The following is a 25707-nucleotide window of genomic DNA, read 5'->3' on the forward strand; positions in this document are numbered from 1 at the left end:
AGAGGAAACAGAGAGGGGAGCAGAAGGTATATTGGAGAGAATTATTGGAGAGAATTTCCCCAATATGGCAAAGGGAACAAGCATCAAAATCCAGGAGGTTCAGAGAACCCCCCTCAAAATCAATAAGAATAGGTCCACACCCCATCACCTAATAGTCAAATTTACAAGTCTTAGTGACAAAGAGAAAATCCTGAAAGCAGCCCGGGAAAAGAAGTCTGTAACGTACGATGGTAAAAATATTAGACAGGCAGCAGACTTATCCACAGAGACCTGGCAGGCCAGAAAGAGCTGGCATGATATATTGAGAGCACTAAACGAGAAAAACATGCAGCCAAGAATACTATATCCAGCTAGGCTATCATTGAAAATGGAAGGAGAGATTAAACGTTTCCAGGACAAACAAAAACTGAAAGAATTTGCAAACACCAAACCAGCTCTACAGGAAATATTGAAAGGGGTCCTCTAAGCAAAGAGAGACCCTAAAAGTAGTAGATCAGAAAGGAACAGACAATATACAATAACAGTCACCTTACAGCCAATACAATGGCACTAAATTCATATCTCTCAATAGTTACCCTGAATGTTAATGGGCTAAATGCCCCAATCAAAAGACATAGGGTATCAGAATGGATAAAAAAACAAAACCCTGGGACGCCTGGGTGGCTCACTTGGTTGGACGACTGCCTTCGGCTCAGGTCATGATCCCGGAATCCCGGGATCGAGTCCCAAATCAGGCTCCCAGATCCATGGGGAGTCTGCTTCTCCCTCTGACCTTCTCCTAGCTCATGCTCTCTCTCACTGTCTCTCTCTCAAATAAATAAATAAAATCTTAAAAAAAAAACTATCTATATGTTGCCTACAAGAAACTCATTTTAAATCCAAGGACACCTCCAGTTTTAAAGTGAGGGGGTGGAAAAGAATTTACCATGCTAATGGACATCAGAAGAAAGCAGGAGTGGCAATCCTTATATCAGATCAATTAGATTTTAAGCCAAAGACTATAATAAGAGATGTGGAAGGACACTATATCATACTTAAAGGATCTGTCCAACAAGAAGATCTAACAATTTTAAATATCTATGCCCCTAACGTGGGAGCAGCCAACTATATAAACCAATTAATAACAAAATCAAAGTAACACATCAACAATAATACAATAATAGTAGGGGACTTTAACACTCCCCTCACTGAAATGGACAGATCATCCAAGCAAAAGATCAACAAGGAAATAAAGGCTTTAAATGACACACTGGACCAGATGGACATCACAGATATATTCAGAACATTTCATCCCACAGCAACAGAATACACATTCTTCTCTAGTGCACATGGAACATTTTCCAGAATAGATCACACCCTTTGTCCTAAATCAGGTCTCAACTGGTATCAAAGGATTGGGATCATTCCCTGCATATTTTCAGACCACAATGCTCTGAAGCTAGAACTCAATCACAAGAGGAAATTTGGAAAGAACCCAAATACATGGAGACTAAACAGCATCCTTCTAAAGAATGAATGGGTCTACCAGGAAATTAAAGAAGAATTCAAAAAATTCATGGAAACAAATGATAATGAAAACACAACGGTTCAAAATCTGTGGGACACAAGTGTCAAAGGCAGTCCTGAGAGAAAAATATATAGTAGTACAAGCCTTTCTCAAGAAACAAGAAAGGTCTCAGGTACACAACCTAACCCTACACCTAAAGGAGCTGGAGAAAGAACAAGAAAGAAACCCTAAACCCAGCAGGAGAAGAGAAAACATAAAGATTAGAGCAGAAATCAATGAAATAGAAACCAAAAAAACAATAGAAAAAATCAACAAAACTAGGAGCTGGTTCTTTGAAAGAATTAATAAGATCGATAAACCCCTGGCCAGACTTATCAAAAGAAAAGAGAAAGGACCCAAATAAATAAAATCATGAATGAAAGAGGAGGCATCACAACTAACACCAAAGAAATACAGACAATTATAAGAACATACTATGAGCAACTCTACGCCAGCAAATTTGACAATCTGGAAGAAATGGATGCATTCCTAGAGACATATAAACTACCACAACTGAACCAGGAAGAAATAGAAAGCCTGAACAGACCCATAAACAGTAAGGAGATTGAAACAGTCATCAAAAATCTCCAAACAAACAAAAGCCCGGGGCCAGATGGCTTCCCAGGGAATTCTACCAAACATTTAAAGAAGAACTAATTCCTATTCTCCTGAAACTGTTCCAAAAAATAGAAATGGAAGGAAAACTTCCAAACTCATTTTATGAGGCCAGCATCACCTTGATCCCAAACCAGACAAGGATCCCATCAAAGAAGAGAACTACAGACCAATATCCTTGATGAACACAGATGCAAAAATTCTCGCCAAAATACTAGCCAATAGGATTCAACAGTACATTAAAAGGATTATTCACCACGACCTAGTGGGACTTATTCCAGGGCTGCAAGGTTGGTTCAATATCCGCAAATCAATCAATGTGATACAACACATTAATAAAAGAAAGAACAAGAACCATATGATACTCTCCATAGATGCTGAAAAAGCATTTGTCAAAGTTCAGCATCCCTTCCTGATCAAAACTCTTCAAAGTGTAGGGATAGAGGGCACATACCTCGATATTATCAAAGCCATCTATGAAAAACACACTGCAAATATCATTCTCGATGGAGAAAAACTGAGAGCTTTTCTCCTAAGGTCAGGAACACGGCAGGGATGTCCATTATCACCACTGCTATTCAACATAGTACTAGAAGTCCTAGCCTCAGCAATCAGACAACAAAAGGAAATTAAAGGCATCCAAATTGGCAAAGAATAAGTCAATCTATCACTCTTTGCAGATGATATGATACTATATGTGGAAAACCCAAAAGACTCCACTCCAAAACTGCTAGAACTTGTACTGGAATTCAGTAAAGTGTCAGGATATAAAATCAATGCACAGAAATCAGTTGCATTTCTCTACACCAACAACAAGACAGAAGAAAGAGAAATTAAGGAGTCAATCCCATTTACAATTGCACCCAAAACTATAAGATACTTGGGAATAAACCTAACCAAAGAGACTAAGAATCTATACACAGAAAACTATAAAGTACTCATGAAAGAAATTGAGGAAGACACAAAGAAATGGAAAAATGTTCCATGCTCCTGGATTGGAAGAACAAATATTGTGAAAATGTCTATGCTACCTAAAGCAATCTACACATTTAATGCAATTCCTATCAAAGTACCTTCCATTTTTTTCAAAGAAATGGAACAAATAATCCTAAAATTTATATGGAACAGAAAAGACCTCGAATAGCCAAAGGAATATTGAAAAAGAAAGCCAAAGTTAGTGGCATCATAATTCTGGACTTCAAGCTCTATTACAAAGCTGTCATCATCAAGACAGCATGGTACTGGCACAAAAACAGACACATAGATCAATGGAACAGAATAGAGAGCTCAGAAATAGACCCTCAACTCTATGGTCAACTCATCTTCGACAAAGCAGGAAAGAATGTCCAGTGGAAAAAAGACAGTCTCTTCAATAAATGGTGTTGGGAAAATTGGACAGCCACATGCAGAAAAATCAAATTGGATCATTTCCTTTCACCACACATGAAAATAGACTCAAAATGGATGAAGGACCTCAATGTGAGAAAGGAATCCATCAAAATCCTTGAGGAGAACACAGGCAGCAACGTCTTAGACCTCAGCCGCAGCAACATCTTCCTAGGAACATCACCAAAGGCAAGGGAAGCAAGGGCAAAAATGAACTATTGGGATTTTATCAAGATCGAAAGCTTTTGCACAGCAAAGGAAACAGTTAACAAAACCAAAAGACAACTGTCAGAATGGGAGAAGATATTTGCAAATGACATATCAGATAAAGGGCTAGTGTCCAAAATCTATAAAGAACTTAGCAAACTCAACACCCAAAGAACAAATAATCCAATCAAGAAATGGGCAGAAATATGAACAGACATTTCTGCAAAGAAGACATCCAGATGGCCAACAGATACATGAAAAAGTGCTCCATATCACTCGGCATCTGGGAAGTAGAAATCAAAACCACAATGAGATATCACCTCACACCAGTCAGAATGGCTAAAATGAACAAGTCAGGAAATGACAGATGCTGGCGAGGATGCGGAGAAAGGGGAACCCTCCTACACTGTTGGTGGGAATGCAAGCTGGTGCAACCACTCTGGAAAACAGCATGGAGGTTCCTCAAAATGTTGAAAATAGAACTACCCTATGACCCAGCAATTGCACTGCTGGGTATTTACCCTAAAGATACAAACGTAGTGATCCGAAGGGGCACGTGCACCCGAATGTTTATAGCAGCAACGTCTACAATAGCCAAACTATGGAAAGAACCTAGATGTCCATCAACAGACGAATGGATAAAGAAGACGTGGTATATATACACAATGGAATGCTATGCAGCCATCAAAAGAAATGAAATCTTGCCATTTGTGACGACTTGGATGGAGCTAGAGGGTATCATGCTTAGCGAAATAAGTCAATCAGAGAAAGACAACTATCATATGATCTCCCTGATATGAGGGAGAGGAGATGCAACATGGGGGGTTAAAGGGGTAGGAGAAGAGTAAATGAAACAAGATGGGATTGGGAGGGAGACAAACCATAAGTGACTCTCAATCTCACAAAACAAACTGACGGTTGATGGGGGGAGGGGGTTCGGGGGGTGGGGTTATGGACATTGGGGAGTGTATGTGCTATGGTGAGTGCTGTGAAGTGTGTAAACCTGGCGATTCACAGAGCTGTACCCCTGGGGATAAAAATATATTATATGTTTATAAAAAATAAAATTAAAAAAAAAAAACCACTCCCTTCGGCACAGGTCATGATCTCGGGATCCTGGAATCGATCCCTGTATCGGGCTCTCTGCTCAGCAGGGAGCCTGCTTCTGCTCTCTCTCTGCAAGACTTGTCTTAGACCAAATCAGTCTGTCCAACCAATTGTGGACTCTATGCCTAAAAGTTTAGATTCTTTCCAAAATTGTGCAGATGGCCACAGATGTTATTCTATGTCCTTATTTGAAGCCATATAAAATTCAGTAACTGGGATTTGTTTTATTCACATAGAAAGATCTTCCTTGGGGTGAAAAAAATAACACATACTACTTTGTAATTATTGAGAATCTATGCATAGAACCAGTTTTCTTTCTAAAAAATAAAAATCAGTCCTTCCAAAGTTTAGCCAATAATAGGATATAACTATGGAGACTCTAATATGCCTTATAAATAGTGTTTGAAATAGTGGCTTAAAAAATATTCTTTTCATTTTATAAGTTAGAAATGGGACATGGATCTCTTTAGGCTAATGAAATGCCAAAGTTACAATAAGTTGACGACATATGTATTTGAAAAACTTTTTAGAAGTAGAAAACTTCTTTTTTTTCTTTGGCACTATTCAAAGTTAGGAGCTTTAAAGTAAGTAGGTAAAATTTTAATTCCTTACATTGAAATAGACGTAGAGGGTTGAAAAGTGAAACAGGGTTAATCCTTTCCAGTAATTTAGAACTTTCCTAGAAATCTTTGATCCATAATTTAGTCTCTTGAATGTGTTTACCTGCAAGGAAAGAGATTCCTTGAGGGGACAAATCATCAGTGAATAAATTATCCTTATTTATAAATTAGACTCATGTATGTCTGATTAGCAGGAGTCAGTCTCCTAAAATATGATCATTGCTCCTTGGAAGGATAAGAATTGAGGTTCCCAGTTATGGTAGCTGAGGATGGAGTTTGGATCCTGACGACCTTACCAAAAGAATTTCTCAACATTTTATATTTCTTACCATAATCCGTGTCTTGAGTAATCAATAACTTAAAATTAATCAATGTCTTATTTTTTTCTAAAGATTTTATTCATTTATTTGACAGAGAGAGAGAGATATCACAAATACTCAGAGAGGCAGGCAGAGAGAGAGGGGGGAACCAGGCTTCCCACTGAGCAGAGAGCCTGATGCGGAGCTCGATCCCAGGACCCTGAGATCAGGACCTGAGCTGAAGGCAGAGGCTTAACCCACTGAGATACCCAGGTGCCCCTGACATTAATCAATGTCTTTTAAAAGCCTGTATCTGCTTTCTTATGTTTAATTATGCTTGGTAAACCTGTGTTAGATAAAATGGTCTCCATTTGCCTAAATGTTAAAATGCCATTATCATCTTTATTGCATTTATTTTATTGCACAAGATCCTGATGATAAACACTTTCACAATAGTACTTAATGACTTGCCTTCCCTTCAGAATAATGATGATAATGCCTATTTTTTGTTGTTGTTTTATTTTATTTCTTTTATTTTTTCTGCCAACAATAAAGTGTCCATCTGTCATTCTTTTCTATATACTGAAGTCGTGCTGATCTTGGCATGGATCACATTTGTAAATTTTTCATTTATGAACCATTCCTTCTCCTGACTCGTCTGCAGTGCAGAAATATGCCACAAAAGATCAGCTGTCTTACAGTTCATGTGCCTCTAAATCTGGCATCACATTTGCTCTGTCATTCCTCAGTAGTTTCAGTAGGAAGTTGTCCTACATAATTCTCATAACTTTATTTATCAAATAATTATGCTAAAAGCTGTTTTATGTGTAAATAATATGACAACTAGTTGTCTTTATATTTTGTCGTCATATCTTTCCTCCCCATTTCTCTCATTACAGAGAGAATTCTCTTCCATAGGCAATATTACTTACTAAAATCCTCAGTAAGTAATATTACTTACTAAATCCTCACTCGATTTAGTGATTCAGGAGACAACATACATTTCTTAGACAGCCAAGGATGGTGAAATTATGGTAAAAGGGTTAAAAATTACATTTTATTTAAATTATTCTTCTGCAACATCTCTCCTGAAATATAATTATTGTATGAACAGATTATCAAGTTTTATGATATGACAATCATGTTTTGTAAGCAGCTGACTGTTAAATCTAAGTGTTTATGGACAGTTTAGTTAGCTGCTGTAGGAAAGCATCTTCAACTGGCAATTTGGCTCTATCTTTTTTAGACACTTAAGCTAGATTATGGATTATATTTCTGGAAATAGCTGGAGGGAGTGGATGGGGAAATGTAAGGAAAAAAAAAACACTGTTCTCAGCTTTCTCTTAGAAGACTCTCGTTTTTTGTTTTGTTTTGTTTTGTTGACTCTTGGAGTAGATCAATTAACGAGAGATTCAAAGGACAAAGAAGAGGCAATTTTGCTTTTGACATAAGCAAACTTATTTTTTACTCTTGTTTTTACATACTAAGTCATGCATGTTATCGTGGAAGAGTGACTAAAAAGATCAGAGTCTGTGGAGAGCCGGGTTGGGGTAGATACTAAAACTTAAGAGAATTACTTGGTTAATGGCAGAGCAATTCCCAACAGTTGGTCGAACAATAATTACAAATTGGCTAAGTTTACACAGGCAGACAATATAATCTAAACAAAGGGTAATATCTTTGGATATGATAAAAATTGTGTTGTTAGGAGTTCTTTTTCAATACAGTTCTATGAGGAATTGCTTATGTGGTACGATTTTATCTATGCCATTAAAGAGTCTCAAGTTCACTTTCACCCAGAGAGTGCTGTAATCAATTCAAATTTAAGTTGGATAACTAAAGTAGGAAGAATAAGGAAAATGAGTATTCATAAGCACATTTGTGTGCTGTTTTAGTTAAAATGTTTTCTTGATATGGTGAGTGTTTTCAGTGGGGTAGCAGATAAGAAGGGATCATTTGAACACTATGCACTGTGAGACACAGGGCTATAGATGCAGAGAGTTTGGACTGAGAGCAAGGAGTCTAAGGGCATTCTTTGATGAAAGCGTTGGGGCCAGATGGAGCAGAGAAAAGGACCTCAAAAGTTGCAGAAGGTGTTTGTCTTCTAACAGTCCATTCTGTGCTCGAAACAAATCCCTCTTTAATCTTTCCAAAGACCACTTTGTCCCTTAACCACCTCTTAGAGAGGTCATCTGTGTGTAGCCTCTGACCTTCTCCCTTAAAAAGTAAGCACAATGGCCACTTAAATTTTGTCCAGTGCCTGCCTTCCCACTAATCCTGCATTGCTTTTTCAGTAGTTGGTTAAGAATATTTTTTCTCAAGACATGAGTTTTTTGCCTAGGCTCCCTTCCATTCATCTGTACATTCATTCATTCATTTGTTCATTCATTCATTCATTCATTTTATTCAACAAATGTACACACACAGCCCCTTTCCTTGAGGAGCTCATACTGTATTGGCAGAAGTAATTTTTAAAATACATATTGATAATTATATCTTTAAAAAATATTTTAATTATTAATTTAGAGAGAGAAAGCATGTGATTGGAGGAGAGGGGACAGAGGAGAAGGAGAGAGAATCTCCAGCAGTCTCCTCACTGAGCACAGAGCCTAATGTGGGGCTCAGTTCCAGGATCCTGAGATCATGAACTGAGCTGAAACCAAGAGTCAGAGGCTCAACTGACTGAGCCACCCAGGTGCCCTGATAGTTATATCTTGATTTGGCCACAATTTCAATGGACAAAAGGAGAATATTGCCCTATCAGAGTTGTTTGATATATATGTTTTCCAAAATTTTAACAATACAAGTATGACTTTTTTACCTGATAATTTTTTTTTAAAGATTTTATTTATTTATTTGACAGAGAGAGATCACAAGTAGACGAAGAGGCAGGCAGAGAGAGAGAGAGAGGGAAGCAGGCTTCTTGCTGAGCAGAGAGCCCGATGTGGGACTCGATCCCAGGACCCTGAGATCATGACCTGAGCCGAAGGCAGCCCACTGAGCCACCCAGGCGCCCACCTGATATTTTTTTATAGCTGATTATAAAGCTTGAATTAGTTAATGTTTACTTCTAGTAATGTGTACTTCAGTTTTTTAATTTCTTACTTTAAGTAAAACACTATCTTTTCTCACAAATTAGCAGATATTTCTTGTATTGGGGATTACATTGAAAAGTATTTTTCAGGTAGAAAATTATTTTCCTTACTGTTAACTACTGGAATACATTTCTAAAATCTGTTCATCTTTGACATTTCTATAGGAAGTGAGATAAATGGTCCAATTACTGACAGTTTTATGGAGATGTTGATATGCTATTGGCTGTTTGCCCTTTTGAAATAGCAGTTTAATTCTACATGTTGTACAAAATAGCTGTAGCCTTTTCTCTTCAGTACCTTCTGAATAGGGCATTTTAAGCTTCTTTGCTATATACATGTTTGAATAAACTATGGCATGTTTATGTTGACACAAAAATCCTTAAGGTGGGAGTGAAAAAATAACATCAGGTACTCCTTCAGGCTACACGTAGTATCTTATAAACTTTCTATACCCTGCAATAGCTAATAATAGCATCTTAAATATAACAGATTTAATAAATGTTGAAATAACATCAAAATGTCTTAAAGTATAATCAAGTCACACTTTTGTGACTACATATATATTAATGAAGGGAGTTAAAAATGATTTCCATTATGGACATAACCATGTAAGTGTAATGGAAAAAAAAAAACAATATTTCAAAGGGGAAAAAAAAAACAACAAACAAAAATTCACTTCCATTTTCCAAGGGTAAAAATGAAATCTTTCCTTTACTCATATACTTTTTTCTTAGATTTTAGTAAAACTCATTATTTCTTTCTCAGTACAAAGTCATTATCGATTCTTTTTAGAGTAACGGTTTCAATAATTTTTTTAGACTGTTCTTCCAGTATGTAGAAATGGTTTTATACTGAGATGGCCATTATGTTTAAATAAGACTAGATAAGACTTTCAAAAAAGTCATAATCTGTTTTTACCAGAGCTATAAAAAATATTTAAATGCATTTCAAACCTTGAGTTTCATAATATTTAAAAAAAATGGTGTCCAAAGCGATGGAAGAGAAGTGAGAAATATAAGAAAAGAAAGCACTAGAAAGGCAGGAAGCATTTCTGATACTGTGTAAGTGATGGGGAGAAGGGGTCAATGGTTTGGGCATATTGGGCAATATGTAGTAAGTGTTGTGAGTTTCTGTGACAGATGGAAAAGATCACATTTATTAAATGTATGGCTAGTAAATCTAAAACCAAAGACAAATAGTCTTTCCTACCTATTTAATCTCTGTGTAACTGAAACAAATGGAAATAATACAGGTCATACACTGAACTACTTAGTTTTTTTTATAGATCAAAGTGCTGAAGATGCCAAAATGAAAGACTTGTATTTGCTATTAATTAGGAACATGCCAAATTTCCTTTTTAAAAACTCTATAGAAATAACTGAACAGTTTGATGGGGAAAGCATGACTTGTGAGCTGACTCATTTTTAAGTCTTACTGATATTTCTTAGAAGCCTGGGGTGCACCTGTCATTTGGTGACTTTACCATGGATCAGATCCACATCTGGGTTCTCCTTGGGTCTATGGGGTAAGCTTGCCTGTCTTAATGGCAGGCTTAAAAAATGATTTAGGACTGAAGCAAATAAAGCTGTGTCAAGCAGGATAATAATATGGAGGTTCTTTTGGACAAAATAAGGTGTGGAAGTGAGATGAACAATACTAGTTGTATTTTTAATCAACTGATTTTCGGTAGCAGTTCTTAACTCTAAGTATAACTTGCCTTACAAATAACAAACTAGCTTGATTTTTTTTTTTTTTTCTCTATTTAAGGTAAGAACAAAGGAAAACAATTTCTGATTATTATATCTTATTTTTTCCATCAGAACTAAAAAAGAGTGATCTGTTTTCCAGAAAGGACAGAGGTAGAGGGGTTTGAACATGCTTTCTGAAAAAGATATCATTTCCTCATAGAGCAGAAAGCTGAATGGTATGAGTTCAAAAGTTCTAGCCTTGATTTTATTCTCTAAATTTGAGAAAGTTGTTTAATGTCACTGTGTTCATGTTACTTTATCTTTCAAATAGGATTTTCAAAGTTTCACATGGGGTAAGAAAATTAATCATGAACACCACCTATATTAAAATTAGGCAAGCAACCACAGAATTAAGAAAGGCATGAAAAAACAAAATGCTGTAAATTCACCTAATGAGCAAATATTGATCTCAGTTTCTAGATAAAAGTAGTTTCACTGTTTTTAAGAAGAAATGATTCTTTTTGGAGAATGTTGGCTTAAAATAATACTGATACACCTAGGGGCATACTAGGGGTAAACATAACAATTTTATGTTTATTTAAAGCAATCTGTGTTCGATTTTTTAGGAATTAAATATTGATTCTGACTTTGTGTGAGGGTAGATACCCATAGTTATACAGATCTGGAAATTGCAGCTGTGATTTTTGTCAATCAAAAATACACGATTATGTCAAAACTAAAACTAAATTGTTTAATGTTGTAATGTGAGTGTCAGTTTAAAGCAGAATATAAACAGGATGACAAAATAGAAAAGTTAGAAATAAAAAATATATACATATACATATGCATACATGTATATGCATGTCTATCTATAATCAAAAGTATTCTCTGACTATGTTGTATCTGGTCATTATGTCAGAAACAGCCCCTTTGTCTATTAACTAGTTTGTTCGGAACTATGGGGGTTAGTAGGGTGTGTTACAGTCAGTGGAACATGACTGGAATTAACTATCAAAAGCCTCTACTACTATGTTGTTACTAAGTAACTAGGTAACTTTACCTTCTGGGATTTATTTGTGAAATAAAGGCTCTAAATTGAATGATTATAAGAAGAAATACCTTGTTCTTTTTCACATGAAGTCTGTTGGAGGATATTGGTAAATCTTTGGACTCAATTCACATGCCATTAACTCGATTTTTTACAATGAAATTATCCTAAAAGCATAACTACTTTCTTAGTGGGTCAATTGATCTGTTTTGCTTAATTTGTCAAAATAATTACAAATAAAATCCTGTCCTTTTTATTGTGCAGTTGGAGTAGAGATGACCTATTATATACTATAAACCTATATGTTAATTGTTTTTAAAATAAATATCTCTTAAGCTTATTAAAAGGGATGTAAATAAAGACTTGATAAATTATCCAAGGGCAAGAAATTAGCATTGAGCTTTTTAATTTTAGGTACACATTAGTCTCATTTAATCCAGTACTATCAGTCTTGTCTTTAACATTTGCTATCTTCTTTTAGAACACAATGAAATTTTCTTGTAATTTCCAAAAGAATGAGTAAAGGGAGTACTAAAAAATTAAGAGATATTTTCAGAGAGAAATACCATATTCCAGAAATTTATTTCTAAAAGTTAATGGGAAAATTATGTGTAGTTTAGCAAACATATTCTATGAATTATGTTGCTTACTAAACAAACATATTTTCACTTTATTTTGATACCACTAACCTACTACTTCTTGCACTTATTTTTGATTTATCCAACTTCTTATTGATAATATGAATAACTATATTTTCATATGCACTCCTTACATAAATAATAGGTATTAATTGTGCCATGTTTAAAAGCATTCCATTAAATTAAAAATAAAAAAGTATTGACTTTTTATTGAAGTTTATGTCAACATAGTGGTTTTTTCATCTTTAAGTTTACAGTATTTTTGCACTGGTAGGGACTAGATAACTCTTGTTTGAAGCCAGCAGGAGGAGCTCTCACCTTGCTGGGTTCAATACAATTAGTGTGCCTGAAAATCCTGAATTTGTGGGGGTTTTATATATGAAACAAATAGTAAAATTTAAACATTTATCACATGTAAAGGTATGAAAAATATCAAACTCCTTAGTTTTATTTTAATATCAGTTTCTCATTCATTTGTCAGGAAGGCAACTGAAATTTTACTGTTCCTATGAATTTTGAAAAGGTATGATTTCAGTTTAAAGAAGAAAATAAAGTAATTATATAAATCTTGCTTCTTGAAGCTAATAAGAAGAAAATCCTAAGGTTCTACACTTTTGTAGATATATACATATTTTCCTTTTTTGTTTGTTTTGAAATGCATATACCTCACAGTTTATAAATGTTAAATATCAAGAACCAAGCAGCCTAACAGTGTTTTAGAAAAAAAAATAAATTATATCAACTAAGCAATTAATTAATTTGCCAGTCTATGAAAAATGAATCTTTGTTGGCAGACTTTAGTGTTAGAGATTTTTGAATGCTTTGCTCTAATAAACCCATTGATTTAAATGGTATGATTTATATGTAATACCCATAAATTTCTGTAGAAGACATCGATGAAAAAACTAGGATAAAAGATTTTGGATCAGCGAAAGAAATAGTGATGTTTCTCTGTATCTGCAAAAGTTAAAGTGAGGGAGGGAAATCAAGAAACAGACTCTTAACTATACCGAACAAACTCATGGTTGCCAGAGGGGATGGGGGTAGGACATGGATAAGATAGGTGATGGGGGAGTGAAGATGTGCACTTGTGATGAGTACCAGGTGTTGTATGGAAATGTTGAATCACTGTACTGTACACCTTACACTAATATTACACTCTATGTTAACGAAGTGGAATTTAAATTAAAAACTTTTATAAAGGGTAAGAAGAAAAACACTTGAGAAATTTAAAGGTTATGAATGTTTTACAACATTAAAGGACATACAAAGGACAGTCTAGCATCAGTCTCCTCGGTTGGAATCCAAATCTGTTTCTGATATCAAGGAAAACTACTTAACCTTCTGAAGGTCAGTTTTCTCATCTGTTAGTTGGGTATTTTAAAAACGAAAGAACTTTTAGGACAATGTGGTGATTACATCAAGAAGAAAATAACATAGAAAATTCTTCCTATGGTGACTGTGAATTATTATCATTATTTTGCCAGCCTGCAGGGAAATAATGATGTATTTCAAAAATATAAATGTGCTAAATGAGTTACATTGAACTTTTGAGTATCCAGAACTGCATGCTGGTCTTTAATACTTCTGAATTATTTTCAGTAGCATATACCAAAAATGAAAATAACTTTCATTTGATAATGAGATAAACTTTTAGCTTTGAGTATTTATTATAATGATATCTTTAGTTTTTTTATCTAACATGTGAGATTGTTATACTGAGTGAACCCAAATCCCATCAAATATTTTTGTATAATTTGTGTGTGTGTGTGAGAATGAATGTATATATATATATATATATATATATATATATGTGTGTGTGTGTGTGTGTGTGTGGGTTTGTATATATGACATATACATATATATGTATATATCATCTTTATTGTACTTTCTTTTACTTCCAGGCTTGTTAGAATTGTATGTTAATAGGAAATAAATGAAACTATAAAGGAAACTTTTTAAAAAGCTCTAGCCTTTTATGTGTCCTTTTTTCTCTTTAGGTGATGCAAGCAGCCATTGAAAACCATTAGCTAAATATATTAATTCATTAGGAGTAGAAAATGGGATAGCCTAATTCAGTCATTCCTTCTTTTATTACCTGAACTATTTCAATAAGAGAAAAGTTCCTTCATTAACTATTTCTTTATTCATAAGTAGTTTATATAGAAAAAGCAAAATAAATGTTTTATTGTTTTCAGATTGCTTACCAGTTTTTAAAATGTAATGCTTTCTTAGTATTCTGCAAAAGTTATTGGTAGGTATATTTTATCATTATGAATCATTATGAATGCATTAACCTTGTGTGTATGATTACATTATCCATTTTTGGCCAGTGAAAGCCTATGAAATTTGGTTCCCAAGTTTTTTTGACATGACCCTAGTAGACATTGGTATGTTCCTTGAATCTGATCAAGCTACTAAATCTACCAGTTTAAAGAAAATAAAGGGAATAGGGGACATGTTGAATGGTATCTCACAACTAGAAAAACCTAGAATGTGGGACAAAATAACCTTTTTTTTTTTAGTAAGTTTGATTTCAAGGAGTGAAAAAGATAACTGGCTAGTAATTGATGAAATATGTAAAAAAAAAAAACAATGAAATATCATCACACATCTCTTAGAATGCCTTTAAAAAACTAGACAGTACATTGGGGTATCTGGTGGCTCAGTCATTAAGGCTCTGCCTTTGGCTCAGGGCATGATCCCAGGGTCCTGGGATTGAGCCACACATAGGGCTCCCTGCTCAGTAGGAAGCCTGCTTCTCCCTTATCCACTCCCCCTGCTTGCATTCTCTCTCTTGCTGTGTCTCTCTCTGTCAAATAAATAAATAAAATCTTAAAAAAAAAAAAAAAAAGCTGGACAAGACCAAATCCTGCTAAGGATGTGAAGCAACTGGAAAACCATATTCTGCTAATGCCATTTTGAAATACAATTGGGCAGTTTCTTAAAAATAAGCATTCTTAGGACACCTGGGTGGATCAGTTGGTTAAGCCTTTGCCTTTGGTTCAGGTCATGACCGTAAGATCCTGGGATCAAATCCCACATAAGGCTCCTTGCTCCGTAGGGCATCTGCTTCTCTCTCTCCCTGCCACTCCACCTCCTTTTGCATGTCCTCTCTCTCTGTCTGACAAATAAATAAAAAACGTTCTCCCTATAGCCCAGTAATTCCCTATTACCATGGAGAAGTAAAAGCCTAAGGTCATATAAAAATCTATACATGAAAGTTTATACTGGCTTAATTTATAACATTCCCAACTGGAAATAGCTCACATTTGCATCAAGTAGGGAATTCCATACAATAGAATACTTTCAGCAGTAAAAAGCCAACTATTGATACGTGCAACGACATAGATGAATCTCAAATGCATTACGCTACATGAAAGAACCAGACTCAAAAGGTTTCATACTATATGATTTTGTTGGTTTGACATTTTGGGAAAGGCAAAAATCAGGGACAGAAATTAAATCAGTGGTTGCCAGTGGCTGGGCTGTGGAAGGGATTCACCATAAAGGTCACAAGGGAAATTTTAGGGGTGATGGAAATATTCCATAGCTTGATTGTAGCAGGGGTTACATGGATGTGGGAGTTTGTCACAATTCATAGAAACATACATTTTAAAAGGGTGAATTTTTAAATTATAAGTAAACCATAACCTCAATAAATCTAACTTTAAAAAAGTTAATGAGCGAAATTATAGTTTAAAAAAAACAAAGAACAATATCAACTCACTGCAATAGATTGCATTTACTTGGACCTTGATTTTTCTGTTCAAGTTAAGTTGAGACTATAGGGATATTAAACACTGGATATTTGATGATATTAAGGAATTGCTATTTATAGTAATAAACTAAAATATTATCACTATATTAAAGGGAGTCTTTATCATAAATATACACTACATTTTTATAGATGATTATTACTGAAATTTGCTTCAAAGAAATTCTTCAGTGAGAGAGAGTAGGTAAAGATATATAGATGAAGATTGACTGTATGTTGGTAATTAGTGAATCTGGGTGATGAGTGCATGAGGGCTCATTTTACTGTTTTTCATCTACATTCTAAAATATGTTTGAGAAATTTTCACAATAAAATTTAAAAAATTACAGTTTAGTTTTACAAATGTGTATTTAGTCAACTCATTTTAACATTACTGAAAGAATATTCTACAATGAGTAATTAGTGTTCATCTCAGAAATTGATGTATGGCTTTATACTTATCCCACATTGTGCTCTCTGCTCAGCAGGGAACCTGCTTCCCCTCTCTCTCTGCCTGTCTCTCTGCCTACTTGTGATCTTCTTCATTCTGTCAAATAAATAAGTAAAATCTTTTAAAAAATGAATAAAACATAGTGATTCAAATAAGAAAAACCACAGAATCCTTACAATAGACACCAAATAGCATACTTTCAGTGGAACTTTTTAAAACTACAAATAGAAAACCCCACTTCTTAACTATGTGAAGATCTAAAACTCATGATGAAATATCAAAGCATTGTTTCTCAGACTATAATCTGTGGCCTACTGGCATCTAGGGGACTTAGAGGTAGTAGTTAAAAATAAAGGTCTGAGTCATGGACCCTACACATTTATCTTGCTGGAAACACCACAAAAATCCTCCCCATTCGATCTCTAACTTTCCAACCTCATTTCTATCCTGCTAGTTCCCCAAATAATGCCCATTCTTAGTCCTGATTCCAGCAACCGAAAAATGATTTAGTTATAGCTCGGTTACTTTATTCTAAAAGTAAATCATTTGTTTCTTATCACATCTAATTGAAAGTCCCTTTGTCCTGGGTCAGCTCAAATTGCATCTCCTTTGTGAAATTCTCCCAGACCTCCATACTAGCTCTAATGTAACTTAATTGCTAGGCTTTTATATAATCTTCCATTTTAAAATTTAACAGACTGGGGCGCCTGGGTGGCTCAGTGGGTTAAGCCGCTGCCTTCGGCTCAGATCATGATCCCAGGTCCTGGGTTAGAGCCCCACATTGGGCTTTCTGCTCAGCGGGGAGCCTGCTTCCTCCTCTCTGCCTGCCTCTCTGCTTACTTGTGATTTCTCTCTGTCAAATAAATAAATAAAATCTTTAAAAAAAATAAATAAAAAAAATAAAATTTAACAGACTATGTTCTAATCATTTGTTTTTATGTCTGAGTTTTGATCAGATTGTGAGTAACTTTTGGTCAGGGAAAAAGATGCATGGATTTTGTTTTTGCATTTGCCTCAGCTGTTAGTATACCTGCATGTACAATAATAATGTAATCTATGCTTTAAAGATAGTAGGTTTATTAAAAAATGACTTGTTTTCATACTTTGCAAATCAAATATAAGGGCATTTAGTAACATGAAAAAACTACAGAAGCCTGCTTTAACACAGTTTTTCTTTCTTTAATGTGGTATAAAAAGACTATATATGAAAGTGGTAGGGAAAACAAAGATGATTATTTCATTATTTGTCCCCAAACTGGCCCCCCTGTTCACAGAGGCCAAGAGAGAGTGCAGAAAGAAACAGACCACTCCAAATTGGTAGGTGGGAGGGCTAATAAGCAAGGGAACTTACCTGTCTCAGGCAGCTGCAAGATTTCCACACCCACCCACCAGAATCTTAAGGTTTTCATAGAAGCCGTAACTGGGTTCTTCATGTATACTATCCACGTGGTCTCAACAACATGTTGCTCTCTCAAGGCTATGTCCTTGGAACCAGCTCCCACTAGGGAAACAGCAGGCAGAGCTTACATTCTGAGGATGGGGGAGGGGAGTGAGGAGACCCCCTATTGCCTGGGTCCAGCTCAAGGGTCAACTGGCAGTAACATCATCTCGATTACCTCCATCAACATTTATCAGTTTTAAAAGCCAGGTATTAAAAATGACTTTTAGGTCTGTTTCTCAGTTATCTGTTTTATTTAGCATTGTTAAACACAAGTTACATATTTTGAAAATAAGCTATAATTACCTCATGTATTTTATCATGACTTGGTATTATTATTACATTAGTATTTAGTATACAGTTAATTTTATAGTAAGTAATGCAGCATATTAAAATTAATGCAATGAGTAATAGTAAATATAGTTGGCATTAATGATTTAAATAACATTTTTACATCAATTGTGAAATTCATGTACTTTTTTTTTTCTTTTTAATTCCAGTTGTGTTACTTGATACAACAACTGTGCTGGGAGAGCTAGGATGGAAAACATATCCATTAAATGGGGTAAGTTTAATTATGTTTTTAAATTTTTCATCCTTGCTAGGTTTTTAGGGTCTGTTATAATAGTTAAAAGATAGTGGATTTGGGCTGCAGTTAGTATTAATTTTAGCATATAACTAAAATCCCAAAGAAAAGATTAAAATGCAGTTAGAACTTGTAACCAATGAGAATATTGTATAAAAATCTTTGCTTCTTTTAGATTAGTCATTTTTTAATATAATCTTTATATATATAAAGTAACATTAGACTGTTTCCCATATAAATGTTTTCTCAGAAAAAATTTCTGTGTATAAGTTCAAGAGAGATTTTTATATACAGGTTTATTAAACTGGGTAACCTCAGTGAGTATTTGTCCATAAACAAACTTTAAATGATCATAAGTGGACTTTACAGATATTAACAATTTGTGTTTTATTAGAAAACATGAGCGTACTAAAGTAGTATGTGTTTTTTGAACTTGACAGAAAGAAATATTATGATTGGGTTTTTGTTAGCTGAGTTCTTGCTTTTGAAAGGCATGTGTAATTTAAGGGTGTGTAATTCACAAACCACAAATTTTCAAGTACTGATATCTTTTTAGCTGTGGTTAGAACTGCTTTTTTATATGGTTTAATGTATTTTGTATCATTTTGACATTGCAATGTATTTCTATTCCTTTTTTTAAAATTTCAAGTTAAAGTAAAAGTGTGGTTTGTGAAGTTTTTATTAGATTTTGTCTAATTTAGAAAAATTTTCAGTAATGGAGGTAGTTAGCGGTTATTCAGATATACTTGGGTTAGCTTTTCTTCCTTTTTTCAGAAATTGCATTTTTTTCATTCACCAGATTCTTAGTTGATATTTTTACATTGCTTTTTCCATTACATCTGCAAATTTAACCCTAAAAGAAATTGACTGAAAATGTTTTATTTCTTTAGAATCATTCAAATATTGTTTGAATTTGACTTTTTATAGCAATAGTTACTCATTTAATATGTGTATTTTCAACTATAATTTTCTATGAAGAATTAAATTTTCCTCTCTTTTTTTAACAGGATATTTGTCTCTTTAGATTGGTTTGTTTTATAGACTGATTTTATTTTTTCCGAAATTTTCATCTTATTCTCAAAAAGCTCTCATCAAACCATTTCTGAAAATATATCTTTGAAGCTATATACATTCATCATCTTATTTTCATTAAACATCAATATTTATTAGCTGTACTAAGCATGTCTAGTTTATTACAGTTAATTTCAAGAAGTGAATGAAACATTTTTTAAAAAATTATCTTCCAAGATATATGCATATCTTGGAAGATAATATATATGTATATATACATATATATATGTTTCTTTTGTCAGTATACAAAGTAATTTGTAAGAACTTATAAAGTTTATAAGTACTACTTTTCCATTTTTTTTTTTAATGACAAAAAATACTAGTGGTTATATTATCTCTGGCTTCATGTTGTCATAACCAAAGAATTGTGTGAGGGACAGAAGAAGTTACATCCCTGCTGCAGTGATTGTATTTGTCTTGACCAGACTGCATTTCAAAGTGAACTGGTGAGGAGGAGACAAGGACTTAAAAAGTTACAAATAAACTTACTGCTGTTGTTTTCTTACTGATCTTGTCATAGGTGTTGTGAAAGGGAGATTTTTTTTTCCCTACTATTTCTGGTTTACTACTGAGGGAAGGGGCAGAATTGTCTGAAAAGTAATGCTTACCCCAAAGTTTTCTATTTGCAGACACTGCACTAAGAATTTTACGTTTTATTTTCACAATAGCCTGATGAGGTATATCTTAGTTCTGTTTCCCAGTCAGAGAAATCTTGCCTTAAAGAGGGTAAGGAATGCAAAATACCAAGTTTTAGGCCGAGTAGTGAGTGATGGGATCTAATTTGAACTAAGTTATTTCTGATTAAAGCCTGCATCTTCATCATGGCACTGGTAACAGAGTGGAGAATTGGAAACTTCATGAAAGGTCAATTATTTCTGCTAATATTTGCATAATTGATTCAGATTTCTTTTCTCCCCTTGATAAACATAGTACTTGACTGAGATGAACATTTTGGACACCAGCCATGGATTTGCAGGAGGAGAGGGAGAAAGAAGAAAGGAAGGAGAATATAGGAGAAAATAAATAGGATAGAATAAGGTGAAAAAGGAAGAGATGGTTAATACTTATCAAGCATTTACCATATGCTAGGCTTTGTTCAAAGCAGTTACTCACATGAGTCCTAGAAATCAAGAATAATTTTACCCCATTGAAAGATATGGAAATCGAGACTCAGGTACATTAAATAACCTTTACAAGATTACAGAGCTAAGAATTAGTGCAGCAAAAATTCTAAGCCAAGCAGATTCTTACCATTAACACACATATATGCTTTTTATTTCCTGTAAGATTCTACTTTGTAAATATAAAGGCCAGTGACCAATATGTATAAACTACAGAGGGAAAAATCACACAGGGATTCAGATATTAAGATGTAAATTGAATACTCAGTTACCTTGGAATGTCACTTTTGGAATGAGCTATCATACTTTTAGATTATCCCTCAAACAGTGCACACATAGCAAGTGAAAGCAGTAGGAAAACTTGAAAATGAGAGCATATGGACATAGTTTATAATAGATATAGATGAAGCTACATGAATTAGGTGAAACAAAGGTAAATCCAGGGAAACAGTAAAATGGACAGATCATTTACTTAAGTTTTAAAGAAAACATACAGCTTCAATTTCTCTTTTAGTGAAGTGGGTATATTACTGACGAGAATGAAGTTTACTTAAAGCTCTTTATAGGTTAAAACAAGGAAATAATAAGGATGAAGAACTTTGAAAAAGGCTTTAAAAATAGTGAGAATGAGAAATCTTGAATGTTAGTTAAATAATTTAAAATCTATTTAAAATCAGTTTATAACATTTTTTTTTAACTTGACAGACAGAGATCACAAGTAGGCAGAGAGGCAGGCAGAGAGAGCGAGAGAGAGCGAGAGAGAGCGAGAGAGAGGAGGAAGCAGGCTCCCTGCTGAGCAGAGAGCCCGATGCGGGGCTCGATGTGGGGCTCGATCCCAGGACCCTGGGATCATGACCTGAGCCGAAGGCAGAGGCTTTAACCCACTGAGCCACCCAGGCGCCCCAGTTTATAACATTTTAAGAGAATATTTATTGAGCACTTTCAAATCTTACAGAAACTCTGAGAATCATTATTCCCAGTTTAACAATGAAGAAGCAGAGATTCAGAGTGTTTGAGTAATTCATCCACATTTATATAGCTATTAAATGAAACAATTGAGGGTTAAACTTGGTTCCACCTATACCTGAGAAATGCTGCAGTATTCATAAAATTCTTCACATGTGTAAAAATAAGACAAGGCTATCACTGTTTTGATTTCTTCCACTTAAGCCTTATGCTTTAGTAGTATTTTCTGTTAGAACAAACTATAGTGTTGCTGGTCACCAATATCTCAGAAATTATTCAATGCTTAATGTGTGTAATGTTCCTGGTAACCAAGTAAAATGTAATTTTCATGTCTGTATGATCTGTATAAAAACGCTTATAGTCCAATAAACAGCAGTATTTAGATACCTTAGAAATATTTTTTGAAGGGGTACCTGAGTGATGCATCCAATTAAGTGTCCAACTCCTGGTTTCGACTCAGGTCATGATCTCAGGGTTGTGAGATCAAGCCCCTCCATTGGGCTCCACACTCAGCATAGAGTCTGCTTGAGCCTCCTTTTCCCCTCTCCCTCTGTCCCCCTGCCCCCCATTCTTCCTCTCTCTCTCTCTTTCTCACACTCTCAGATAAATAAATCTTTTTAAAAAAGAATTTTTTATGTCTCAGTTTATAACATTTAAACTACCATTTATATCTGTATATTAAAATTGTAATTACATCTATTTGAAATTGTATGACTTTTTTCAGGTTGTCAGGTTTATTGAAGCATGCTAATATGAATGGCCATTTTAACTAAAGTTGACTTTTTTTCAGAGACACTACTTGAGTTGGTTTCACAAATATATCATGGGTAAAAAAGACAACTAGATGATAAATTTGGCAACTTTATGATATCAAGTAATTGGTATTTCTCTGAAGTATTTCCTAGGAATAACTTTTCAACTGATAAATTTTCTATAAAGATTTAAACTAAGAGACATTTTTTTAAATTATATACTATATAAAAATATGTGATTTAATAAATGGCTTTATAGATTTTTTTTTTTTTTTTTACTTAAAATAGCTATCCTACCTAGTATCATGCTTCTAAATGGAGTAGACATTTACAGTGTCTGTGACTAAAACCATTACTGGTTATTTGAGTAGGAGGTAAGCACCTTTGGTTAGATAATGTGGAACATAGATAAGCGAGTAGTCTTGAACAAATGAATTCTTAGGCTTGCAAAAATGAAAAAAATATATATATGTTTATATTTACTGAAATGCTTGCTTGTCATTTGCAACTCATTTGCACCAATATTTAAAATACATGAGGTCCACAATTCAATTTGACAAACTTCCATTTTATGCTCTTTGTGCCAAGTATCTTGTTAGAGTGCTCACATAGCTCCAGAAGCCTCATAGTATAGAGATCGTACTGCACAATCATAAGGTCAGAGACTGTCTTCAAGCAGTTTTGCATAATGGTTTGTGAAAGGATAATGAAGGGAGGGATTAATTCTGGTCAGGCAACATTGGTATGTGGTATATGGATGACATTAGCTCTTTCTGCTAAACTGTGAAGGAATCCTATATGGGTTGGACAAGAGGCTGGAAAGCTTCTGTTAGGCAAAGAGAATAACTTGAAGAAAGGCACAACATTCTTTAAATGTGCACATTAAGTTTTGGGAAAGTTGAAAATAATTTGTGTGCTTGGAGTGAAGGTTTTGTGGGAAATAAGACAGTGACTGTAGGCTAACCATATTGTGGAAGACTTAGAATTTCAGTGTCTTAATTGACTTAGTGTATAGCTCAGTCCCAGTACATACAAGTAAAAGTAAAAACTTTCTGGATTCAGTTAAACAAACAAAAAGTATTAACTTTTTTTTTTTTTATAATAACGTACACCTGTGGGAAATGAAAGACTCCTTAGAAAATTGTTAGGAAAGGACGTTCAAAAGATAGGTAATAGGACATTATTGATGTATTGAGAATGAAGTGAAATAGAATAATTATACTTGTATATAGAATGAGGCTTGGTGTTAGAAAAGAATGAATATATCAAAGATTTTGGTAACCACTGGTTATAATTCTTAACACTGTACTCTCATGGTCTGATGTCAAGAATTTTATGTCTACTGGGGCGCCTGGGTAGCTCAGTGGGTTAAAGACTCTGCGTTATGCTCAGGTCATGATCCCAGGGTCCTGGGATCGAACCCCACATCTGGTTCTCTGCTCAGCAGAGAGCCTGCTTCCTCCTCTCTCTTTGCCTGCTTCCTCCTCTCTCTGCCTGCTTCTCTGCATACTTGTGATCTCTGTCTGTCAAATGAATAAATAAAATCTTAAAAAAAAAGAATTTTATGGCTACATAATTTAAAGCTCTTAAGAACTTTATCCTGTAACTGTCCCTTCCATCCTTGATCTGTTAGTGTACTACACTAACATAATAAAATTATGATAATATAGCAGAGTAGCTAATAGTGCTATGATAATCAATGAAAGAATGCTACATGAATAGAAATTTTTGCATAGCACTATAGAAGTTGTTAGTGAATACTGAAGAAAATTTTCATAAATATTAAGCACAGGCATATGTTCTGGATTTTTCATTTGCTATAACTAATACCTGGTTAATACTAAATCTTACTCCTTGCAAAACTGAAAGACCTATTTAATTTTAAAAATCTCCTGGGAAGAAGATAGTCTTTAAGAAGTCATACCATTTTAGGGGCGCCTGGGTGGCTCAGTGGGTTAAGCCACTGCCTTCGGCTCAGGTCATGATCCCAGGTACTGGGTTCAAGCCCCACATCGGGCTTTCTGCTCAGCAGGGAGCCTGCTTCCTCCTCTCTCTCTGCCTGCCTCTCTGCCTACTTGTGATTTCTCTCTGTCAAATAAATAAATAAAATCTTTAAAAAAAAAAAAAAGAAGTCATACCATTTTAATACTAATGAGAAAAAAAGAAACATGAAAGATACTGTTCATACAATACCTTTGTACTAAAGAAGAACTTGAAAAAATATATCTCTTGAATGTGTTCTCATAATCTGAAAAGGTGTTAAAGAAAAATTATATAAATTTTCTTGAAACATTTATTCATGTTTACTCCTTTCCTTTGATATTTTTCTTCCAATTTCATTTTAGCCAATATGTAACATTGTAGATGAAAGAGAGTGATACAATAAGAAGATCCGTAGTTGAATGTGACATTCAAAATCCTTAATATGCGTTACAGATGGATTCCCATGCAATGCCATATAACAGTGGGGTATGTCACATTGGGGCACTCTGGCTTAATATTAATTCTGACTAATAAAAAGTAACTGCTACCCACTAGAAAAATGAAAGACTTCATAACATAAAAAAGAAACTTGGTGATTAAAGACTTACATTGTTTTCTTTGAGCTTTTAAAATTATATTTGATACTACTTAAGATTTAATAGCCCTGTGGCTTTTTAGTTTTGATACTGTAATCAAAAAGATAAATGACTTGTTTGGGTAACTGCATACCAATTATTAACAGTACTTACACCTAGTAAAATCTGAGAGTTAAAAGATAACATTTTATAATAATAATAATAATAATTCTATAAGGTATTATTTGATTAAGTATTACAAATACTTAATGTTGATGCAAGAACTTGATTTTTAAGCTCTTAGTCAACCTTAGTTGACTAAAAATCTTAGTCAAGATTTTTCACTATTTATTTTTATTTTTAGTAATATTGTTGGCAAGAAAATGAAAGGTTCGCTTATCCCAGATTTTTTTCCCCCACTCTCCTGTTTTGACTACTTGTATATATAGTAGATCAGATCTTTTTACAAAGTTGTAGTGGGCATGATTATAGACACTCCAATACTCAAAATCAAGCTTCCTTTTCAACAGTGAAGTACACCTTAACAAAAAGATTTAAGAGAAAATTGAATACTAATAGAAAAAAAAAGTGCTGTTGGATATATTAAGTTGAATTTTCTATTAATTATGATAATTAGAGATTAGAAAACTCAGATGGAAAATATTGAATTCAAATATATATGCATTTTTGCAGGTTGTGACTTAGATAACCTTTAGGGTTTGTATAATGCAAGATGATACAAGATATACGATCTTATC

At 34.2% G+C, this 25707-nt stretch overlaps 1 protein-coding gene across 1 annotated transcript in view; it reads left to right on the forward strand.

The window, feature by feature from the left end:
* Positions 1-25707, forward strand: part of EPHA6 (EPH receptor A6) — an 872902-nt gene that overhangs the window by 62037 nt on the left and 785158 nt on the right. Inside the window, 1 exon segment of the mRNA XM_047722523.1 lies at positions 18396-18460. Coding sequence (XP_047578479.1) covers positions 18396-18460 — 65 coding nt within the window.

The sequence above is a fragment of the Lutra lutra genome, chromosome 1, assembly GCF_902655055.1.
Source record: "Lutra lutra chromosome 1, mLutLut1.2, whole genome shotgun sequence".
In the NCBI taxonomy this organism is placed as follows: domain Eukaryota; kingdom Metazoa; phylum Chordata; class Mammalia; order Carnivora; family Mustelidae; genus Lutra; species Lutra lutra.